At 39.8% G+C, this 20980-nt stretch overlaps 1 protein-coding gene across 1 annotated transcript in view; it reads right to left on the reverse strand.

Annotated features, from left to right (window-relative positions):
* SMARCAD1 (SWI/SNF-related, matrix-associated actin-dependent regulator of chromatin, subfamily a, containing DEAD/H box 1) overlaps positions 1-20980 on the reverse strand; it is a 35971-nt gene that overhangs the window by 4474 nt on the left and 10517 nt on the right. Inside the window, exons 5-17 of the mRNA XM_009883009.1 lie at positions 19025-19114; positions 18284-18368; positions 16415-16803; positions 8683-8885; positions 7356-7446; positions 6025-6124; positions 4466-4525; positions 4177-4252; positions 3651-3786; positions 2503-2640; positions 2108-2203; positions 1118-1235; positions 707-828 (exon numbers count right to left, since the gene is read on the reverse strand). Of these exons, the coding sequence (XP_009881311.1) occupies positions 707-828; positions 1118-1235; positions 2108-2203; positions 2503-2640; positions 3651-3786; positions 4177-4252; positions 4466-4525; positions 6025-6124; positions 7356-7446; positions 8683-8885; positions 16415-16803; positions 18284-18368; positions 19025-19114 (1704 nt within the window). The remainder of the gene's footprint in view (positions 1-706; positions 829-1117; positions 1236-2107; positions 2204-2502; positions 2641-3650; positions 3787-4176; positions 4253-4465; positions 4526-6024; positions 6125-7355; positions 7447-8682; positions 8886-16414; positions 16804-18283; positions 18369-19024; positions 19115-20980) is intronic.

Below are 20980 nucleotides of genomic sequence, written 5' to 3' on the forward strand. Positions count from 1 at the left end.
AAAAGAAATGCCACATCTGGAGAGTACAATGGTATGAGTAGGAATAAAAAGGGACAAAAATCCTTCATAAACCAATGAGTGACTTCTTCCCTTCCCCCCAGCCTTGACTGGCTTTATTTTAAAACAAAGCTGCAGAGATTCAAAGCCAGCTGCAACCTTCTTAGAGCGTGTGCTGCACATTCAGATTCTTTTTATACTTTAGAAAGAAGCAACAATTTTCCCCAAACTCCACAGGCATTAACCCCAGCCAAATTACAAAAAACACCCAAACAATCATCTTCAACAGTTCAATGCTTATGCCTTCCCTATTTTAGTTCTGTACGGCCTAGATTTCTTGCTACTCAGAAAGTACTACTGATCAAGTACCCAGCCAGGACTTTTTTCATAAGTACTTCAGTTTTAAATTTTGGGGTGGAGGGAAGAGGTGTTAAGGGGGAGCTAATGAAAAGGAGATGACTGTAGTCCCACAACTGTTCTCTCTGTTCTAATATGACACACACAAAAAAAAATAAAAATCAGTGTTAAACACATACAGAGCTTGATTAGAGCACTGGATAGATGCAGAGAAATTAAAAGCAGCAACAATGAATTAAGTTTTGCAAGACACACTTTTGACCAGAGGACTGACAATAAAAAAACCCAACTATTTAAGTAGCATTAGGAAGTCTGAGAAATTAAGGATTGCTTCTGAATCTCATCAGCTTACCTTGAGCATAAGCCTGGACATTGTCCTGAGCTTGTCAGTTGTGTAATATTGACGGTGCAAGAGAGGGTGATTAGCCATTTTTCTAAGTTGCATCATTACATTTCCCATATCAGAGTTTTTCTCTGTAAACAAAGAAATAAGGCGTATTCAGAAGTAATACACAGATGCCTCAATGACGCATCTTTATCTCTCAGGAGAGCTTTATTAGGACTATTATTAGGAGAACTATTATTAGGACTGAATTTGACATTTCACCTATTACCTGAACTTCGGAAAAATTCATAGAAAGGGTATCATCAGATTACGAGTGTTAGACATTTCTACAAAGCAAGGGCTTTGTATTCACATTTGAAATATGCCTGGGCATGGAAAAAAAAAAATCCATCAAAAGGAAACGAGACCTTCACATACCATTACTGTTAATAGTTTTCTTGAGCTTGTTTAAGAGATCACAGTACAGTTGTTCCTGTTTCTCAGACATGGCACATAATTCAATGAGATCTTTTTTGGGAGGTAGTTGTTTAAGGACCTGACAAAATAAAAACATACCAGCTAAAAACTGTACTGTAGTGAATGGTCAGTTATTCTGTCCTACCTTACAAACCTGCCTTTAAGCTACTCTATTCATTCTCCCCATCCCAACTCCTTTCATCAGCTGCAGCTTTGCTGAGTTGGCAGTTCGACTTACAACCTCAGAACTTGTTTTAGATTATACATCACTCCCCCAGCAAGTAACATCGTCTGCACACTCCAAAACTGCATGAAATAATAACACATGCAATACCTGGAACCTACACTCATGTTAATCAGAGATTAAAATTGGCCCTTCAAGCCAATGACTACTAAGTACGCAACTGCACAGAAACTTTTTTTGATCACTATTAATTTTCCCTTTCTTTTATATACACAATTCTAAATAGAAGAATTTAAATAGGTTTGGGATTTTAGAATGAAAAACAAACGTTTTGATAGCAAAACAAAACACACATTTCTAGTCATACATATGCACAAATACATACATGCACATTCACTGCCTTAATCCTTTCAGTTAAAATAAAACGTCATTACTATAAAGTCATATATATTTTTGTGGTTCATGTGGAGGATTTCTCAATTCTCATCACGTAGCAGCACACCGAATCATCTTTCAGTAATCTTTCCTAACTAAAATTCCCAGTTGTAAATAGTCAGCTAATAATGAACATCAAAACCCAAAGCTGCAGCAGGTCACATTTTTACTTGCAAACTCCTGAAAGATGAAAGACATCTCAAGTTTCTTGCTCTTCCTAAACAGGTAAAACTAACACTAACAAAGTTTGACATTAAATTTTACTGTTGGTCTCAAAGATCATCGGGCTTTTTGATAATATCAAGCCATTCTTTTTAAAGATAAAACATTACCTCATCTTTTACTCTTCTCAGGATGAATGGTTTTATTATCTGCTTTGCATGTGCAATCCTCTCCTTTTCATATATGCTTTGTTCTTCAGCACTCTTCTAAGGAACATATTGCAAGAATTCAATTACAGTGTGAAGTTTTCAGCTGTAATAACACTGCCATAACCATTCTAACTTGATGAAGACCCCAGCCGGAACAGACAGATCTAACAGGACCATTAGTATTCTGAGATATCCTATTATGACACATTTTTACTTTAAATGGTTTATTTCATTGTTTCATTTTCATAATCAGATTACCTGTTTCCATCAACTACAGAAAACAGAAGTTATGCAGCAACAGCAGTGTTCTTGCAAAAAAAATAATCATTTTCAAGAAGAGAATATGCAATACTTACTGTTTTTGAAGAGAACATCCTTCGGATTTCACTTGTGCTACTGCTGAACATATGTGGCATGACAAAATTCAAGAGGGACATCAATTCCAACAGATTATTTTGAACTGGAGTCCCCGTTAGCAGTAAGCGATTCTTTGCCTATTTGTCCCAAGTGGAAAACAGCAACGAGAAACATTAGTCGAACAGGTTAAAAATTAATATTGGCAGAAACACAGCTATGGAGAACTGAGAAAATGAGCTTGGTTTAAATTATAATTATGTAAACTTAAAATATATTTAGATCTCATGGAATAATTTGCTGTTTAAGTCAACAAAATGGTTTCCAGATCTGTAGGCAACTGAGCACATATCAATTTAAAACTATTCAAGAAGCCTAATCCAGAAGTAAGAAAAGCCTCCCTGTCTCTACTAGGGTTCTTGTTGTTTGGTTGGTTTTTTTTAAATTAATGTGCTAATTGATGCTCCCATATCATATATTTTCCTAATGTCATGCAGTACTTACACACAAGTTTTGAATTGCAAGTACAAGTCATAGTTTAACTGCTGAAAGATCATCTTAAAAATGCTTTTGATGAAAATATGATCTTGAAAAATAAGTTGCAATAACTGATCCTAAGTATATTATTATTGTACCAATACTAAAGTGATAAGTCACAATGATTAGAGAAAGAGCTGTACTCAAATTTTTCAAAATGCTGCTGACTCAGTCCACAAGCTGTAAGAAAGAAATACTTTAAAGCTAGCTTTTCTTGCACAGTCCTGTCACAGAAGGTCCTTAAAAACGACAATGTTTCAGTACAAGTCATCAGAATAGCATTTTTACAGCCTTTACTACTGTGGGATAAAACTGGAAAATTGGTTAATAGTGAAACCGAACTACTACCATCAATGTAATTATTGCATTATTACAACGATGCTATAGGAAATTTATTACATTTCTTTGGGACCTTGTCTCCCTGAAAGAGTTCACAATGCAGGATCCACTCCTAAGAGCACACCAACACATATCCACTGGCATACTGTAGTTTCTGGAACATTATGTATATGTGAACTTTACACTTAATATTCCATTTTCCCCCCAGCCTGTAACTACAAAATGGAAAAGACAGTGTTGTCCCCCCTAACCCAACAATAACTAAACCTCTTACATTAATTGTCATAAGGTGCTGGTAGCGTACAGAGCTCATGTTCTTGAGCATATGACCTTCATCAAAAATTGCATAGTTAAGCTTCAATCTGCGAAACAGTCCTCGATCATCTGAGCTGCTAATTGCACAGTTGTATCTGTCAGGGAAAGATATCATAAAAGTCAAAATACATGACAACGTATATGACAGAATACTCGAGGGGCATGATGTCAAACTGCCTACAAGTAACCAACCATAACAGTTTACCACTGGCAAATAATTACAGTTTACTTGATAAGCTCTCCATAAGCTTTCCAAAAACCCTGTGTAAATCTATTACAAAGTAATATGTATCCATTTATTAGTTAAGAGAGATACATAGTCTATAAAGCAGGCATTGAATGGTATCTGATACAGCATTAAAAAAATTCTAGTTAACCACTGCACAAAAAGTTCCCACCTCACCGAAATTCAAATTTCGTTTTGTTTTACCACTAGAGGTCAGTAGTAGCCAACTGAATCTCACTTGTTGAATTACTGTACTTACGTAGTTATAATCACATTGAAATCGACAACTTTATTATTAATGTCCACCCTGAGATGCTTCCGATCTTCTTGGGATCCTATCAAAGGACAAGGCATAATGTGAGCACAACTACTTGTATATAAGTTATATACATATAAAAATTAAGACAGTACAGAGAAATACAGTCAGCAGTAAACATGCATTTAAACAACTGTCTTGAAACAACACTTCCATGAGAAATTCATGTTTTCCTAGGTTGACTGTGCAAGCAACTGTACTATTGGGTTCATTTCTAAATTACGTTCCTCACCATAGTAAAAAAGGACGTTCAATTCAGGACACCACAGGTGAACTTCCCTTATCCAGTTATCTGTAAGACATCATTAAAATAAAATCCAAGTCAATTATACTTTATTATATCTTGTATAAATTCAGACACACCTCAGCATTAAACCAAACATCTGATTTTTAAAGCAAAGCCCTTTAAACTCTCCTGAAGGTTAAGAAACTTTCTGTCTAAAGGCTGGGAAACTGGCAATATTTAAGGAAATGAAACAACCCACAAATGGGCTTGGAGTAACTCTTGCTTAACCAGCTCGCACTTTAAAGTCCTACAGAAATAGAACCTGCATGGTCTGCAACCACCATGGAAAATAATACAACGCTTCACTTTCAGCCCGATTTCTTCCCTAGATAGTTAACTTCTCAGAAAACAAAAATCACTTCATTTGTCAGTACTTGCATCCAGAAGCATTTCATAAGGAGAGACAGTGCCTCTGGGATTTGGCAAGGAAGCCTGATAACTCGACCCAGCTCCAGGTGCGCAGCCAGCACAGCAACATCACCATGCCCAAGGGGAACCTGCCCGACAGCCAACACAAATGATGACCCCAAACCACAGCAGTAGGGGGTCTCTGGTAAATGCCACTTGACCTGGACCGGACTCAGGTCAGGGCTGAGACCTTCAGGAAAGTGTCAGGAAAGCTGCAGGTAGTCCACACTTCCCAGGCATCTCCGTGCTGGATGGCTTGGGCCAACCTGGCACTACAACTCTTGAGCCTTCTACGAGTCACTTCGCAAAAGCACCTTTGTTTACACCTTTAGGGACACCTCGGGTCTTAAAGAGTTATTTAAAAAGATGGGTTCTAGTGGATTTTAAAAGAACACCGAAAATTTCAAACTGACATTGAAAAAATTGAAGTTTTTCTGATGCAAGAGAAATTTTTGAAGCCCAAAGTAGTATTTTATATCAAAAGCAGCATTTTCTTTCTAATTTAAACTTGCTACTTTCTCCTTTCTATAATCATTCAAGGAAACCAAATCTAACTCCACAGAGAACTAGTTTCTGCTCCAACACATCATCTTCGCTGACTTATTTTATTCCACCATATTCTTCCCGCTTTCAACTGAGGTCATTAAACAATTAAAACACACAATTAAAAGACAGTCAGCCTCATTATTTTAGGATTTTGATCTGTTTGACAGATTCTGTGCAGCAAACAGGAAAAAAATGACTCAATGTCTCAAAGACTCTCAAGGACGACTCGATGTCTCAAATGCCATGAAACCTGATCCTAAGTACAGCCTAGAGACCAGGAATTTCAGCCAATAAGTAAAAAAAAACCCTAATTTGCTAAACAAGTTCAAATTGTAACAAGCAGCTTTATTTTTTGTGAAGCATACAGAGCATTTTAAAAAACAGACCAAGCATACCTTCAGTATGGTTTGCATTCCAATTGAAATTACTTAAGCAGTTGAATATAACCATAACAAAATTAAGTTTTCTTTCACAAAATTATTTTTGTTTCACAGTCTGTCCCTGATTTTTTTTTTTTAAACAAACAAATAATTTTGAAGCTTGTAACTTACCTAACGTTGAAGCTGGCACAACTATCAAATGGGGACCCCTATTGCCCTCTTGGTAGAGATATGCTAGAAATGCAATAGCTTGAATTGTTTTTCCTAAGCCCTAAGAGAAAACAAATCAATTTAAACAAAATTTACAATCTGTAGAACATAATAGTGTTTTGTATTCACAAGACAGTTACAATATAGTCAATGTTAACTAAAGATTACAAGTCTGCACAGAAAAATTGTTCTGTTTAACTGCATTGTTTTACAGAAGACAATTCTTTCTTAAACACAATTGCAGTCAAACTCAGTTATCTTTTCAGCTCAACATTTGAGTATCAGGGATTCATCTTTTCCACTTACGGAGATTTCATTTTAGTTCACGTTCATCCCTCAAACCTTGTTCAAAAATTTACCTTCCTGAAACAGTGCTGCAAATGATTACTTGGAAACTAATTGTTTGTTTCAATTTGAGCCAGTTGTACAAAGGATATTCCAGCTATTTTTGAAGTGGAATTTAATATGGAAATCAGATTTCTTTAAGACAAGCCAACATTTCTCCCAATACTCACTTTCCTGTCCTCTGTATCACGGATTTAGAAATTTATCTTATCTACCACAAAATACGCACATAAGGTAGTTCTTACAAATACGAAACACATGGAAGTTGAGAAACGCTGCCTTAAGTCTTAGTGAAGCAAACCCAACCATTCACTTGTGGTTTGTCACAAGATGACTAGCAGCCAGGATTAAACGCAACTGACAACACATTCAGCAGCTGCATCACTAAGTTTGCTCTGCTGTACAGTTACTGGTGGTGTCAGCACCAAACAAAACCTCAAACCCATAAGCCTTTCTGTTATTTGAAGGGGAACGTAGTGACAAGAGATGGTTGAAATGCTGGAGAAGCAGAAAAGGTTTCTACCCACTAAGTTTTTTCTGCATTGTTAACCAGTTGTTTTGAAACTGATGGAGAAATGTAGAAGATAGGGCCTCACTACAACTAAATGCTGGACAAGTAGAATGAATTATATTTGTGCGCAAGGAGCTATTAAAATCAATAGTTTGAGAATAAACTGTTGTGGTAGAAACTGCTTCCATTGTATCAGAAGATATCACGAGACTTGTAATTATCAGCGTCCACGAATCTTATGCTGCCTTTGACTTTCAAATTGAAAGTATGAGCTCAGCAGCTTCTAAACATTTGGAGAATCTGTTTGCAATTTAAGTTATATTAGCTAAAACAAATTACTTATAATCTGCTTGGGGTTTCTAGGAAAAGAAAGAATTTAACAAAGTCATGTTTCCAAAACTTCTAACGGTTCTTAAATAATCAGTTCCACACTTACCATTTCATCAGCCAATATGCCATTCAATCCGTGTTTATGCAGCAGTGCTAACCAGTTCAAACCAATCTTCTGATATGGCTTGAGTTCCAAACTGTTCAGAAATCAAACTTAATGTGTTACCGTCTTTTATTTGAAACACAACTTTACACTTATGTTAATCACTGAATGGCAAGTTTAAGACTGCCTAAGTTTTAATGCACTCCAGATCTCCTTGTGTAGTGAAAACCACAGCTTTACTTAATCAGTCACCTGAATACCAAAGAGCATTTCTGAACTAAGTAGTTTATCTGAGTTTTCACACAACTTAAATGACCAAAATGAATGTTAAACCAGTGATCCACAATTAGTTAAAAGTAGTTACACAACTGCTAATTTTTGAAATACATGAAGAATTAAGTGGCATTTAGCAGCTGCATCACTAGGTTTGCGCTGTTGTACAATTACTGGTGGTGTCAGCACCAAAACACCAAACACACACAACCCACAAAAACACACTCAATAGCAAGTCACCTAGTTCAGCACTTTTTCCAAAGAAACATCACTAATAAGCTCCCTCCAAACAGTTCCCTTTTCCTTTCCGATTTTATTCTGACACAGCTGAAAATCCCCTTGCTATTTACCACCAACAGCCTCTGAGTCTAATCCAGGCTGCTATTCCAGCCATTCCCACTTCACCCCTATGCTTCCCAACCCTTAGGATAATGCCCATGCCCCCCCCCCCCCCCCCCCCCCCCCCCCCATTACTCCTAAACTCTCTCTTTATTCCCAACATCCATTTGGACATCCTTACCAATTTACCTCTCTGAAAAAAATCTTTACTCCCCAATACAACCCTGGTGTCCCTCCCCCTGGATACAGAATTCCAGATCATTCTGTACATCTGAACTTCCTGACTGAGGTCTTCTGTCCAGCTGATAAACTTTACAAGTTTGCTCATTTCAATTTGGCATCTTTGAAATATAAGATCGCCCATTACAGAAGCAGTATGGTTAGGCCTTTTGTTTGAATTAAGTTGTCAACTCACAATCCCATCACTCAAGGTTGGCTTCTACATCCATCAAAAACTGGAGCAAGTAAAACAAGGTATTGAGATATTATATCTTTTGGCTTTTTATGTTCTTATCCTCTTCACCAGCCTCCCTGACACACTTAAAAATGTGTGTTGGATTCCCTCAAGTGTTGCATATCATTATCCATCTCACAGAGCTGCTAAAGCGTCAAACATTTGCAACTCTACTTTCAGAGACTACAGTTTTGAAAATCCCAGTCTTCAAGTACACCTTATTACCCAACAGCCTTGTAAATATTAAAAAAAAGAGAAAGATACCTCTGATTCAGAATGGAGGGTTGCTCTATGTTCCATCCACATCCTCCATCTTCAGTAATCCTGGTTACTTGTTTTGTCAGTTTATTTGAAATATCTTCACATTTATTCATGAGCTTTAGAACCACGTCCCTCTCTTTCAGCAGTATCTTGCAGTTCCACACTATGTCTTCTGACAAACCAGTAGTCTTAGTCATTTTTGTAAACTGCAAAATAATAAAAAAATTATACTATGAACCCTGGTAACAGCAGCAAAGGTGCCATGGTGAAAATGCACAGCTGCTGCAGGCAGCAACTCAAGTAGCAGCCAGCAACAGCGTCCCGATCTCCTCTCCAAACACTCCTTACACTCTTGGCCCGCTCCAAAACTGTGTGAATCCACACTGAAGCTCATCATTACAGCTCCTCGCATTGTAAAACATATCTTAAAATAAGGGAGACAATGTGTCTGAAGGGTTTCTATTGTAAAATAGAAAAAAAACTATAAAAAAAATTTGAACTCTTAAAATCCTCACAACCTTGTGCCAACCAGACCTACCATGTGACACCGTGTCTTTAATTAAAAAAAATTACTGATTTCTATTTCCTTTTAAACTGTGAAGCATTATTAATTTTGACACAGACGCTTTACTTCCACCACATGCTTCCTCAAGTCCACACTAGTTACTTTTTTTTTTTCCTCTAAACTTTGTATCTTCAGTACTATATGGATATTCTCCATTTTAGAGCCAAGAAGCCTGAAGTTTTGTCAAAACAGGCCCTTCATCTTCTCCTGGATTCCATCCAGGGCCATCTGCAGAAAGTGTAAAACCTTCCAATAAATTTATTTCTGCAGTAACTGGGGTCATACTTGTAATTATAGTATTTTCACATATATTTATGCATAAAAGTTATTTCACTGTAAAGAACAGACATCTTCCTTTTCATAAATGGACTTAAACAATTGGAGAATACAAGATCCTCTGGATTTGCCATTCTTTTGTTAAGAGCGATGTAATTTCCCCCATTTTTTTCTGAATTTTAAAATTTAGCACAAGACTTTGCAGGCATATATCCTCCTAGAACTCCTTCCTTACAAAAAAGGATCAGAGAATGGTAGGGGTTGGAAGGAACCTTTGGAGGCCATCTAGTCCAGCCCCCTGCCAAAGCAGGTTCACCTAGAGCATGTTGGAGAGGATGGCATCCAGGCAGGTTTTGAACATCTCCAGAGAAGGAAACTCCACAACCTCTCTGGGCAGCCTGTGCCAGTGCTCTGTCACCCTCAAAGTAACGAAGTTTTTTCTTGTGTTCAGATGGAATTTCCCGTGTTCCAGTTTGTGCCCGTTGCCCCTTGTCCTGTCATTGGGCACCACTGAAAAGAGTCTGGCCCTATCCTCTTGACACCTAAACAGACCCAGGTCTCTCAGCCTTTCCTCACAAAAGAGATGCTCCAGTCCTTTGATCATCTTCGTAGCCCTCCACTGGACTCTCTCGAGCAGTTCCCTGTCTTTCTTGAACTGGGGAGCCCAGAACTGGACACAGTACTCCACATGTGGCCTCCTCAGGGCAGAGTAGCAGGGGAGGACGACCTCCCTCAACCTGCTGGCCATGCTCTTTTTAATGCACCCCAGGAGACCACTGGCCTTCTTGGCCACAAAGGCCCATTGCTGCCTCATGGGCAACTTGTTTTCCACCAGGACTCCCAAGTCCTTCTCTGCAGAGCTGCTTTCCAGCAGGTCAGCCCCTAACCTGTACTGCTGCATGGGGTTATTCCTCCCTAGTTGCAGGACCCTACACCTGCCCTTGTTGAACTTCATTAGGTTCCTCTCCACCCAACTCTCCAGCCTGTCCAGGTCTCGTTGTATCGCAGCACAGCCTTCTGGTGTGTCAGCCACTCCTCCCAGTTTTGTAACATCAAACTTGCTGAGGGTATACTCCGCCCCCTCATCCAGGTCACTGATGAACATGTTGAACAAGACTGGGCCCAGTACTGACTGTTGGGGAGCACTGCTAGTTACAGGCCTTCAACTGGACTCTGTGCCACTACTCACAACCCTCTGAGCTCTGCCATTCAGCCAGTTCTCAATCCACCTCACTGTCCACCCATCTAACCCACACTTCTAAGCTTACCTATGAGGATGTTATGGGAGACAATGTCAAAAGCCTTGCTGAAGTCAAGGCAGACAACGTCCACTGCTCTCCCCTCATCTACACAGTCAGTCATTCCAGCATAGAAGGCTATCAGATTGGTCAAACATGATTTCCCCTTGGTAAATCCATGTTGACCACTCCCAATAACCTTCTTTTCCTCAACATGCTTAGAGATGAGCTGTTCCATCATCTTTCCAGGGATGGAGTGAGGCTGACCGGCCTGTAGTTTCCCAGGGTGTTCCCTCTTGCCCTTTTTGAAGACTGGTGTGACACTGGATTCCTTCCAGCCCTCAGGGACCCGTTCTCCATGACCTTTCAAAGATGATGGGAGAGTGTCTTCATAATAACATTGTCAGCTCCCTCAGCGCTTATGGCTGTATCTCATCAGGACCCATGGATTTGTGGGTGTTGAGTTTGCCTAAATGATCTCTAACCCAATCCTCCTCGACCAAGGAAAAAAAAATAAAAATATTCCTTTCTCCAGGCCCTCTTCTCTTACCTCCACCATCTGGGACTCCTGAGGGCCGGTCTTAGCAGTAAAGACAGAAGCAAAGCAGGCATTCGGAAACTCTGCTTTCTCTGCATCCTCCGTCACCAGGGCACCCATCTCATTCAGCAGTCTGATGTGCATTTTCCCTAGTCTTCCTTTTGCTACTGATGTACTTGGAAAAGCCCTTGTTGCCCTTAACAACCCTTGCCATGTTTAATTCCAAGCGGGGCTTTGCCTTCCTTGTTGCATCCCTGCATACTCTGACGACGTTCCTGTATTCCTCTCAAGCGGCCAGTCCCTTTTTCCATATTCTGTAAGAATGTGGGGGTTGTATGATCCAGCTACTCTGCTTTAAGTAACTGATCGTTATTGCCATCTTGCAGAGTAAAAGCAAGCTTTGTTAAGCTGAAGTATACAAGCAGGCTATGCTTTGACTCAAAAAACCTCAAAAATAATAATAAAAAAAAAAATGGAGCTGACAGCCTGCTTTTACAGTTTTGGGGGTTTTGTTTTGTTTATGGTTTTGTTCATTTTAAACAAAACCCAGAAAGTTTACCAACACTCATAGGTTAAACCAGGCCAAGGCACACATGTCAACACTTGCGAAGAAGTTTTCTAACTAGACACCTCTATTTAGAAATAAAAAGAGAAGTCAAGAACATGATTTTTAATAGGCGATTAAAAATTTCAACATTTGTTTTGATGCCTAAAGCTTTGGTTGGCATGAATATAAATCCGGTAATCTATAAATAAAGGTGTGGAGAATTAAGCCATCTGTTATTAACAGAAATTGTATTGTTTCGTGTCAGCATGTTAACATTCACCTCCAAGTTATAACAAGAAAAACTTCAGGGACTGGTTTACATGTGAAACACATGATGTTACCCTGTTGTGCAGAACATAAAGCAGATCCTCAGGTGGCCTCTGATTTACTAGAGGTTCTGACATCCCCCCAGGTTCATTTTTTTTTCAAATGAGGTTCAAAAATGGAAGATCATCATGGACAACTGAACCCACGAGCTTCCACAGCACACTTCAAAGAAAGGTCCACTGGAGTCCCAGGCTGCAGCAGCGCCACACAGTGCATAACCACCACGCCAGCATGCTCTGCTCAGGCTTACTTTACACCACTTGAAGGTGATTTAGGATTTCACTTTACTGCTTAAGGGTGAAAGTCAGCTTCAACCTCAATCACCAAACCCCAGTTTGACTTTAAGTGGCTCCCATTTCTAACCTGATGCATTTGCTGCTTCCCTTCAGCGTGCTTTGGTGCAAGGTGCTTCTGGACTTCCTGCTAGTTTGTTTGGTGTTCATACCAGTTTGCACATGTGCAGCCAAACAAAATGAGAGATGATAAAAAAGCCAAAGCTACCCTCCCTGGAGTTTATATCTCCTAGCTCACATGCTACTGCAATATGCAGAATATGATGGATAAGTCCATTTTTGACTGCTCAGTTCTCCCATGCCCCTAAAAAGCGATAAGCTAAATATAAGCTGTCAGAATTTCTATGTAATGTTTTGCATCGGTTTAACTTGCATGTACTCCTTAAGAAATTTTAAAAACAACAGACATTGTTTAATCCACATAAAGGCTTTAAATGCTAAAAGAGATGGTTTATTTCGTGATAGAATACTACCGCAAATGAAATGAGAGGATACAGCAAATCTCAAGATATGTATGTTTCTATGCTAAAAGGAAATTCAAGCAGTTAACAATTGCAAACCTTAAAAATAAGAAGCTAAATAGCAGTAAAGTCCCTCCAGTTTGTACCCCTGCATTTACCAGAGGCAGTGTGAAATTGCATTGGGCCCACACAACAGGCCATGGAACAGAATGCCTCCCCAGACCCCAAAGGCTCAGCTGGGGGGCAGCTTCTTGGGAGCCAGCCTTGGCTCTGCCCTTGTTTCTGGGCATGCACTGAACACAGGCAGGTATTGCTGTTACATGACCATGTTTACAGCTTGTCTGCTGAGGAAATGGCACCGAGAGCTGCCATGTCCAACACCAGACAATTCCAAGAATCTGGAAAAGAGAGCGCTATTAAAATATAACTAAGCACTGATGAGTTTTTTAGAGTGAGGTTGAGGAGGAAGGGCAACGGGTGCCCAGAAGTGCTTCCACCAAGGAAAGACATCCTGCTGTCTGACAGCCCACAACATGTGCTGGTGGGGTGTCACCAGGACCCTGGAGCAAACAGGAGAGGAAGGTGGGAAGCCAACATAGGAAAGGACCCACCAGGAGGGGAGGTATCTCTAACCACTGTTGGTTTAGTAACGTGTGTCCATCCCGAGGAGGTGTAGAGCATGAAGCCGGTACAGAGCAGGCCAGCACCGTGAGAGGAAAACATCGCTCAACACCGGCCCCTTGCACAAAAGCTACCCAACACATGACATCAGACCAAGACACACGGAGGTGAACTTTTCTCTTCACCCTGTCCTGCAGTCTGCTCTGAACCCTCGTCTTTGCCTCGCCTTCCACAACCAGCCATGTTCTCGGTGCTTCTCCCTCCCCCTCACAGCCCCACTTTCTGCTGACCACCCTTTAGTTTGCCTACCCCTGCATCCCCATCTGCTCCCTTTGTGTTATAACCCCCAGTTCCCAGCAGGGGAGAGCTACTCCTCACGAACTTCTGCTCCAGCATCTCCCATTTGGGCATCACACCTCCTCTTCTGTCTCAGCTCCATGCTTGGGCTTGCTTCTACAGCGCAGGCAGCTGGGACCACCCTTACGGACCTTCTGCCCTCAGAAAGCAACGTGCAATTTGAAGTTGTGAATACAAGGAACACTCAGAAAGGCGTTCTCTCAGAGCACACATCCTAATCTATTTTGTTACCTACTCCTCTCCCTACGCACACAACATATTCTGGGAAGAGGCCACAGGTCCTCGCACAGAGAAGCATCTCTTCTCCAAATGAGGAGACAGACACCTAAAACCTCAAGGACATACCTGAGCACTCTTTATGCAAGTTGGTGTGTGCAAGGAGGCTCTCCCAGCTAGTCATCTCCAACACTGGAGACTAGATTAAACTACCCTCCTGGAAAATGTAGTTGATCTATAGTATAGGCATTTCTAAATTGCCAAAAGAATTAATCCTTGTGAGCAAGGACATTTTCAGCTCTCTCCATTTATTTTTTGAGAACTGTTTGTTAAATTTTCTGTGCATTTTAAAATGTTACTAGATCATGTTAAAAATGTGTCTTAACTATGTGCTCCAAAGAATAAGTACTTTCAAGCATTCTTAACTTCACAAGCTTGAAATTGGTTTAAATCCATCTGAAAAAAAATAATCTTAGTCCAACTTAAAAGCTTGTCTAGAATAAAGAAAAGCCATTTTAATTTACGTTTTCCTGGAAAAGGACATTCAACTTCCAAATAAGTAGGCTTTAGTCTTAATCTCAGGCTGAAAGCCTTAAGATGTTCCTCAATTCTAGTAATGAACAAGTGGTAACAACTTCTAGTGCTTTGCATTGTGTTACAAAAGATACCGTTACAGTAAAAAGAGACCTTAAAACTAAGCCAATTTCTTTAATGGTGAAACTGAGTCAGCTCTCTCCATTATTCTACCACTCTTATTAATTAGTAGGAAAAACACTGGGTCACTGAGCTACTGGATTTTTTTTAAACAATTAAATCCACACTGATATGAACCATCTGCTAAAATCTGCTGCACACTACTGCTACTCTGGGCATGTATTCACAATACTACATAAACATGTGGTTGCTGACAGCAGCAATCTTTATGAAAGACAAATTTTGAATGCAAACAGGCCCATGCAGCTTTTTTTTTTTTTCCTGTTAAATATTTTACACAGAGAAAAGGAGAACAGCCCTGTAGCAAATATTTCTGCAAAGAATTAAGCTCAGGCAAAATCCAACAAGTTTAGAAAGGAATAGCCGTATGACAGATGTTCTGTGAGAAGCCAAAGGCTTGGGGCAAAACGGATTTCTTTTGCAGCATACCGGTACCTTGTATTTTTTTCAAATACCCTCCTCTTGCCTCCCCCCCTTGCGACACAACATACAAAGATCATTTTGTTTCCCTTAAAAATCTGTTTAGTATCTCTTACTGTTTTGTGGTAAAACATTTCACACACCAAATAATAAACGTTATTGTTTTACAGGTATTAGAGAAGTTCTATTCTGCTCTGAAAAAATAAAAGCCCATCTTGCATACATCAGCGGGGGAGGTTTCGGAACACATAGTGATGAGAAAACATACCAATTGCTCTGTCAGAGGGCCTACGCACAGTTACTGCTTTAAAATCCAAAGCACTAATAAATTAAACCAAGAAAACCTGCCGTAATGCACTTCAAATTTCTTACCAGGACATTGCTCTAACCAGGTCTGATGTCTTGCAGTTAACTGAAACTGCATGAAATGTGAAGGCAACAAACAAACCATGGGAAACATTTGAAAGTAACATCCCAGTGACAGTAGATAATCTACTTACCAAGAGATATCGTTTTCCCTTCTGTTGTGGGTTGTGGTTTAGCCTTCTGATGCTTTACCTTTTATTAATAAAAACACAGCAGCTTGCTCCACTAAAAAAATGGCTGCATTGCTCAGCTAGCAAAACCATGCTAGAGACTAAGCTGCAGCAGATTAAAGAAAAAAGACAAAAGAAAAAAAGAAAGAAAAAAGAAAAAAGACAACGATTGTTTCTTGTATGAAACTGAAAATATCCATGCTGGCACCTTCAATCATGGAGCTACCCTGGAAGCTGCTGCTGCTGTTCAAGTGTCTGCAGTAAAGGTCCTGCCACGTTCTTGCCTTCTGCATGGGTTTTCAGCTACAAGAGCTCAGAACAGGCTAGCAAACACCTCCTTCCCAAGTGAAAGCTCTAATTTCTTCTTCTGCAGTGAAATCAACCAACTTTCTGTGCTACAGAGTGAGTGACAGTAATGTCAGCCAATCAGCTTGAGTTTTCCAGGAAAATCACCCCTTAATTCATTCAAAATCAGGTCATATGACACTATTTGAAACGCTATTGGCTTAGGAGGAACATAGCATTTTAGCCTAATCAGGGTAAGGCCACCCATCTAAGCCTCCCTAGGCTGAAGCCACCTTGGCTCTAGGCAGGCTGGGGATAGGAAGAGAAGAATGCAGACCTACCAGAGCCTCCCAACTGTTAAAGGGCCGGAGCGCTATTATCTTCTGAGCCTTTTTCTGAGAACACTGGGGAATCAAAGTCAGTTCACTCGGGGAAGCATCCTGCAGGAAGCTGAGGATTTTCGCTTTGTAGCCATCCTCCATCACTTCGTTGCCGCTGCTGTAGTCCTCGTCAAGGGAGCTACCACCATCTTCGGAAGCCGACTCATCCTCTGAATCTTCTGTTTCTCTTTTAGTACTCCAAACGCTCTTTTTGCCTTTGTCCTTTTTCCGAAAGCCGTTCTGCTCTTTCCCAGATTTCTGCTTCGGCTTCTCTTTACTCTCGTCACTTCTGCTCTTGGTGGAGGCTGCGGTCCAGTCAGAAGCTTCACTTTTGGGAGGGAATTCCATGCCTTTGCACGCAATATAGAAGGCAACAAGTCAATGCATACTGGTTAAGGGCAAATAAAAACCCACTGTTATTCCAAAATAAAACCTATATAGACATAAAACACAATTCTAGTATTTAATACACAACTACTCAACAGCAAGTGTTACTAAGAGAAAAGAAGAACAAACACCACACAAGTCTTTTTAAAACATGTAAATAGTACCACCTGTGAGTATAAGATGAGCAATGCTAATCTGTATACTGCTCAAACAGCAGAAGGTTTAAGTAACAGTCTTAAAATAAAGATGATCAACGTTATGTAATATGTGTGAGTTGCAGAAGCTCTGAGGTACGAGCAGATAGTAAAGAACTCTGATGTATTGCTGGGATGAGATACTGGTCTCACTCCACCCAGCTGCAGAGATATTAATTCTGCTGATTTCAGAAAACAAGCCTACTTTCACCACGTTGATTATGTATTTTTGCCATTTTAATGCATCTCAGTACAGCATTAGAGGTGGAACAACAAAAACACGCACTTGTTAAAGAAACTGGAAGAATGAGGTATTTCTGACGAAAATAAAGCTACTGTCTAAAAGTAAGATAGAGGTTATTTAACAGAATGTGAGCAAAGTCCTTTTCAGAAGTTACTTGCATGGGTTTTTCCTTCTTTGGAAGGAAGCACTCACAACTCTTTCTCTTCCGCCCAATCCCAGCTTGCTGCTGATTGACTCCAACCCCTATGGCTGTCTTCTCAGAAGCAGCAGCAAGGACCCAACCTCACGCATATACTGATAGCTCTCTCCCCTTGTGAAGAATCCAATGAAGAATACCATCCTACCCCAAGAATACTTAAATGGCTGCTACAACAAAACATGTACATATCTGACAGCTGTGTAACACTGAAAAATAATCAACTCATGAGATAGTATTGAAGTTATAACTCGCAGATTTACATGGAATCAACGGTTCTTGCTCCCTACCACATTTAGTGCACTGGCATTTATAAATTGGTTGCATAATTTAAGGCCTGTTTCTAGTATTTTTCTCTCCTAGAATATATTTTAAAAGGATAAAATAGCGTGCATCACCTGTCACCTATGCAGTTATTTGCAATTACACATTTACAAATTACTCCAGTTAAAAACCAAAATGTATTTTTAAGGAAGCAGGAGGGAAGCAGGTGTCAGCTTTGACACATTTCAAAATATATTTTATGATATACCCACAGGTAATTACAACTTCTTATGTAAATCTGTATTAGCAAGGCAGAGATATTTATCTCTACTTACAGAGCAAAAAGATAAGATAATCATGATACTTAAAAACACAGAAAAGTTGAGTTTCTTTCTTTTATCCTCCCCACTATACTTATTTCAAGTATCAGTGAAGGTTTGTAGGCACAGTGCTGTCAGGACTGTTATTGCTGGACATTAGAAAAAAATTGTCTTACTTCTCTTTGTTTTGTCTTGGGATAAAATGGATTATAAATCTGTCTTTACCCTCATCATCTTCTGCAAATACTCTCAGGGCCTCCAGTGCTTCATGAAACACCCAGTTATGTTCCTGAAGTACATCTCTCAGTTCCTAGTAAAAGATAAGAAATTTTGTATTGTGGTAAGGTAAGCAAAAACTACATTTTTGTGCATGGTAACTTTAAGGCACCAACAATTTTAATTGCACAAGGCAAAGAAAACCCCTGCAAACCAAATGATTCAAAATAAAGGACAATAAAAGGAGAAACCCCTTCAGTTTATCCTTACACACTCAAGCTTAGGCAGAGCTACACTCCACTTCTCAAAAGGGCAAGAACACACATAAACAAGCTTTGCTTCCAACAATTTAACACACAGTATTAAAATGCCCTGACCAATTGCTGAGTATCATCAGGTACTAAACTAACACAAAGTGCACAATATATCTAGTTGTACCGGGGAGAAGAATGTGAAAGAGAGGGGGAGGGATAATTTCCCCATGCATTTTTATAATAAACCATCAAATTTGACTACGCCAGGCTTGTCACAGGACCAAAAAATTAGGATGAGAAGTTCCTTATGTCCTGATTACATCCAACTCCTCTCAGTTCAGGGCAAGTTATGTTCCAAAATACAGCAAAGTCCTTCCAACCCCAGGCTCTTTCCAAAAGTGCTGCTGGTGTAACGACTGTTTCACTTGCACTATCAACAGCTGCAGTTTTCTTAAGAAGTCAAAACCTGAAGTGCCATCAGGAGACATGAGCTCACCTCCTTATCCAATCCAGGGAATGTATTTTGCAGCTTCTTCACAAGCATCTCTTGCCTCTCCCATTGTCTTTGGGGTTCTGACTCATCCAGCTATGTTAAAAAAAGAAATCTGTAAGGTTTAATGTAAATTACAGACATAGAAACATAAAAAAAAGTATTTAAAACAATCAAACCTAATCCATACTGCTTATCCTTAAAGAGTCACCCTAAATGACAAAAGCTCTTAAATCCAAGTTGCAGAAGTGACTCCTCATACATAGCCAATGATCAAAATAAGACCAAAACTTTCTTAAGCATAGAAAATGTCTTTAGTCATGAAAAACTGGCATTCTTTACTTGATAAGCATACACAGTGCAAAGTTACACCAAAATATAAATAATTTAGAACTATCTAGTTTGTATTTCTTTAAAATAAAGAGTTAGTGGTGATTCTGGACGATATTTTAAGGCAGGGTTAACAGTCAGTCAGTTAGGTTACCAAGCATGCAGTATTTAACCACCTGAGCCTATAAACATGTCAAATGATGTATTTATATGAAGATTTACAGGTTAAAAAAAAAAAAATCCACAAATACTGTGGAGCACCATGGAGTCACATCAAAAGCTGGCAAAAGCCTTCATCAACAATATCTTCACTAATAGCTACTATCAGCCTGCAAAAAGGGAGGTTTCTTATGAACGAGTGCCAAAACTTCTACATGCCACAAGCTGCTCTGCTATGTATTCACCACAAAGAATTATGCAAGTTTCTTCAAAGAGCTTTGACTGCAAAGTGATTACAGATCTACTTATCTACAGCAGAGATGCCCACAGGTTTGGTCAATATTTACTTCGCTGAATGATGCTATTTGCTGAAAGAGCGCGAACCAGATCCCCCAGAAGCACTCTGAGCAACAGAGGACAGGGTTCCTTTCCTCAATGAGCCTATGGTATCACTAGGAGTACAGCTACAGCACGTACAATAGCTGGCAAAGTACGCTCATCTTAGGAACCAGAAGAAAAGCAGGAGTGAGAAAAAAGCACCTGAAAGTTTTCTCACTACAATTGTCTATTATGAATTCTAAAAACCCACGTTTCAGCTTTGTTTTTCCCAATCCTTCCCCTTTTAACTGTAATGGAAGTGTTCAGCACAGAAAACAATCTGCTGCAGGAAACCAGGTCCAGCGAAGCATTGTTTGCTGGGCTGACTGGGTAATAATTCAGTAAAGTTTCCATCGTAACCTAACCCAGGGGTTTGGTAAGGAGGAACAAACCCAAACCGCAGCAAATCTTGCCTCACAAAATTCACAGCTCTCCTCCGGAAAGTAGGGGAATATCAGAGTAATATTATTTTTGCTTTCGTGGAAAACTGTTTTCTCTTCATCTTGTTCTGACCGAGGACAATATCTGATTACATTTCAACACAAAGACAGTCACCACCCTCCATCCAGCCTCCAGTATTTACTGCAGAATTCCCTTTCTCTACTATAAGTGGTTTTCAAGGATATCTACCGGGATGCCTGGGAGCTGGCCTCATGACAACACTGTAGGACTGTGCATAAGTCCTGCCAAATACCAACCTGAACACACCGGGATCATTACACAGTTCCTATTTATTAGCAGGGGTCAAAGTAATCATTCCTTTAAACGTAACCAATTCACTCCTTTTAAAGATTTCCCTAAGTCAGTTTCAAATATACACCTAAAAACCATCACTCCTATAACACAGAAGAACAGTATCAACAGATGCTGAACTTCCTCTATTTGAGGAAACACAAGGCATGACCTGATGAGGCAAGGTGATCCGTAGCTAATAACTCCCACTGATGCTCACAAGAACCGTATAGTACCCAGCACCTCTCATACTTCACCTGCCACCAACCACTTCTGTGAAAGCGGTGAACAAGCTACTGGGATACAAATCCACAAACACTACAGAACAAAGCAGGTGAGTCCATTCAGAATTGCCAAGGGGAA

This window comes from Charadrius vociferus, unplaced genomic scaffold (assembly GCF_000708025.1).
Source record: "Charadrius vociferus isolate BGI_N301 unplaced genomic scaffold, ASM70802v2 scaffold410, whole genome shotgun sequence".
Lineage (NCBI taxonomy): Eukaryota > Metazoa > Chordata > Aves > Charadriiformes > Charadriidae > Charadrius > Charadrius vociferus.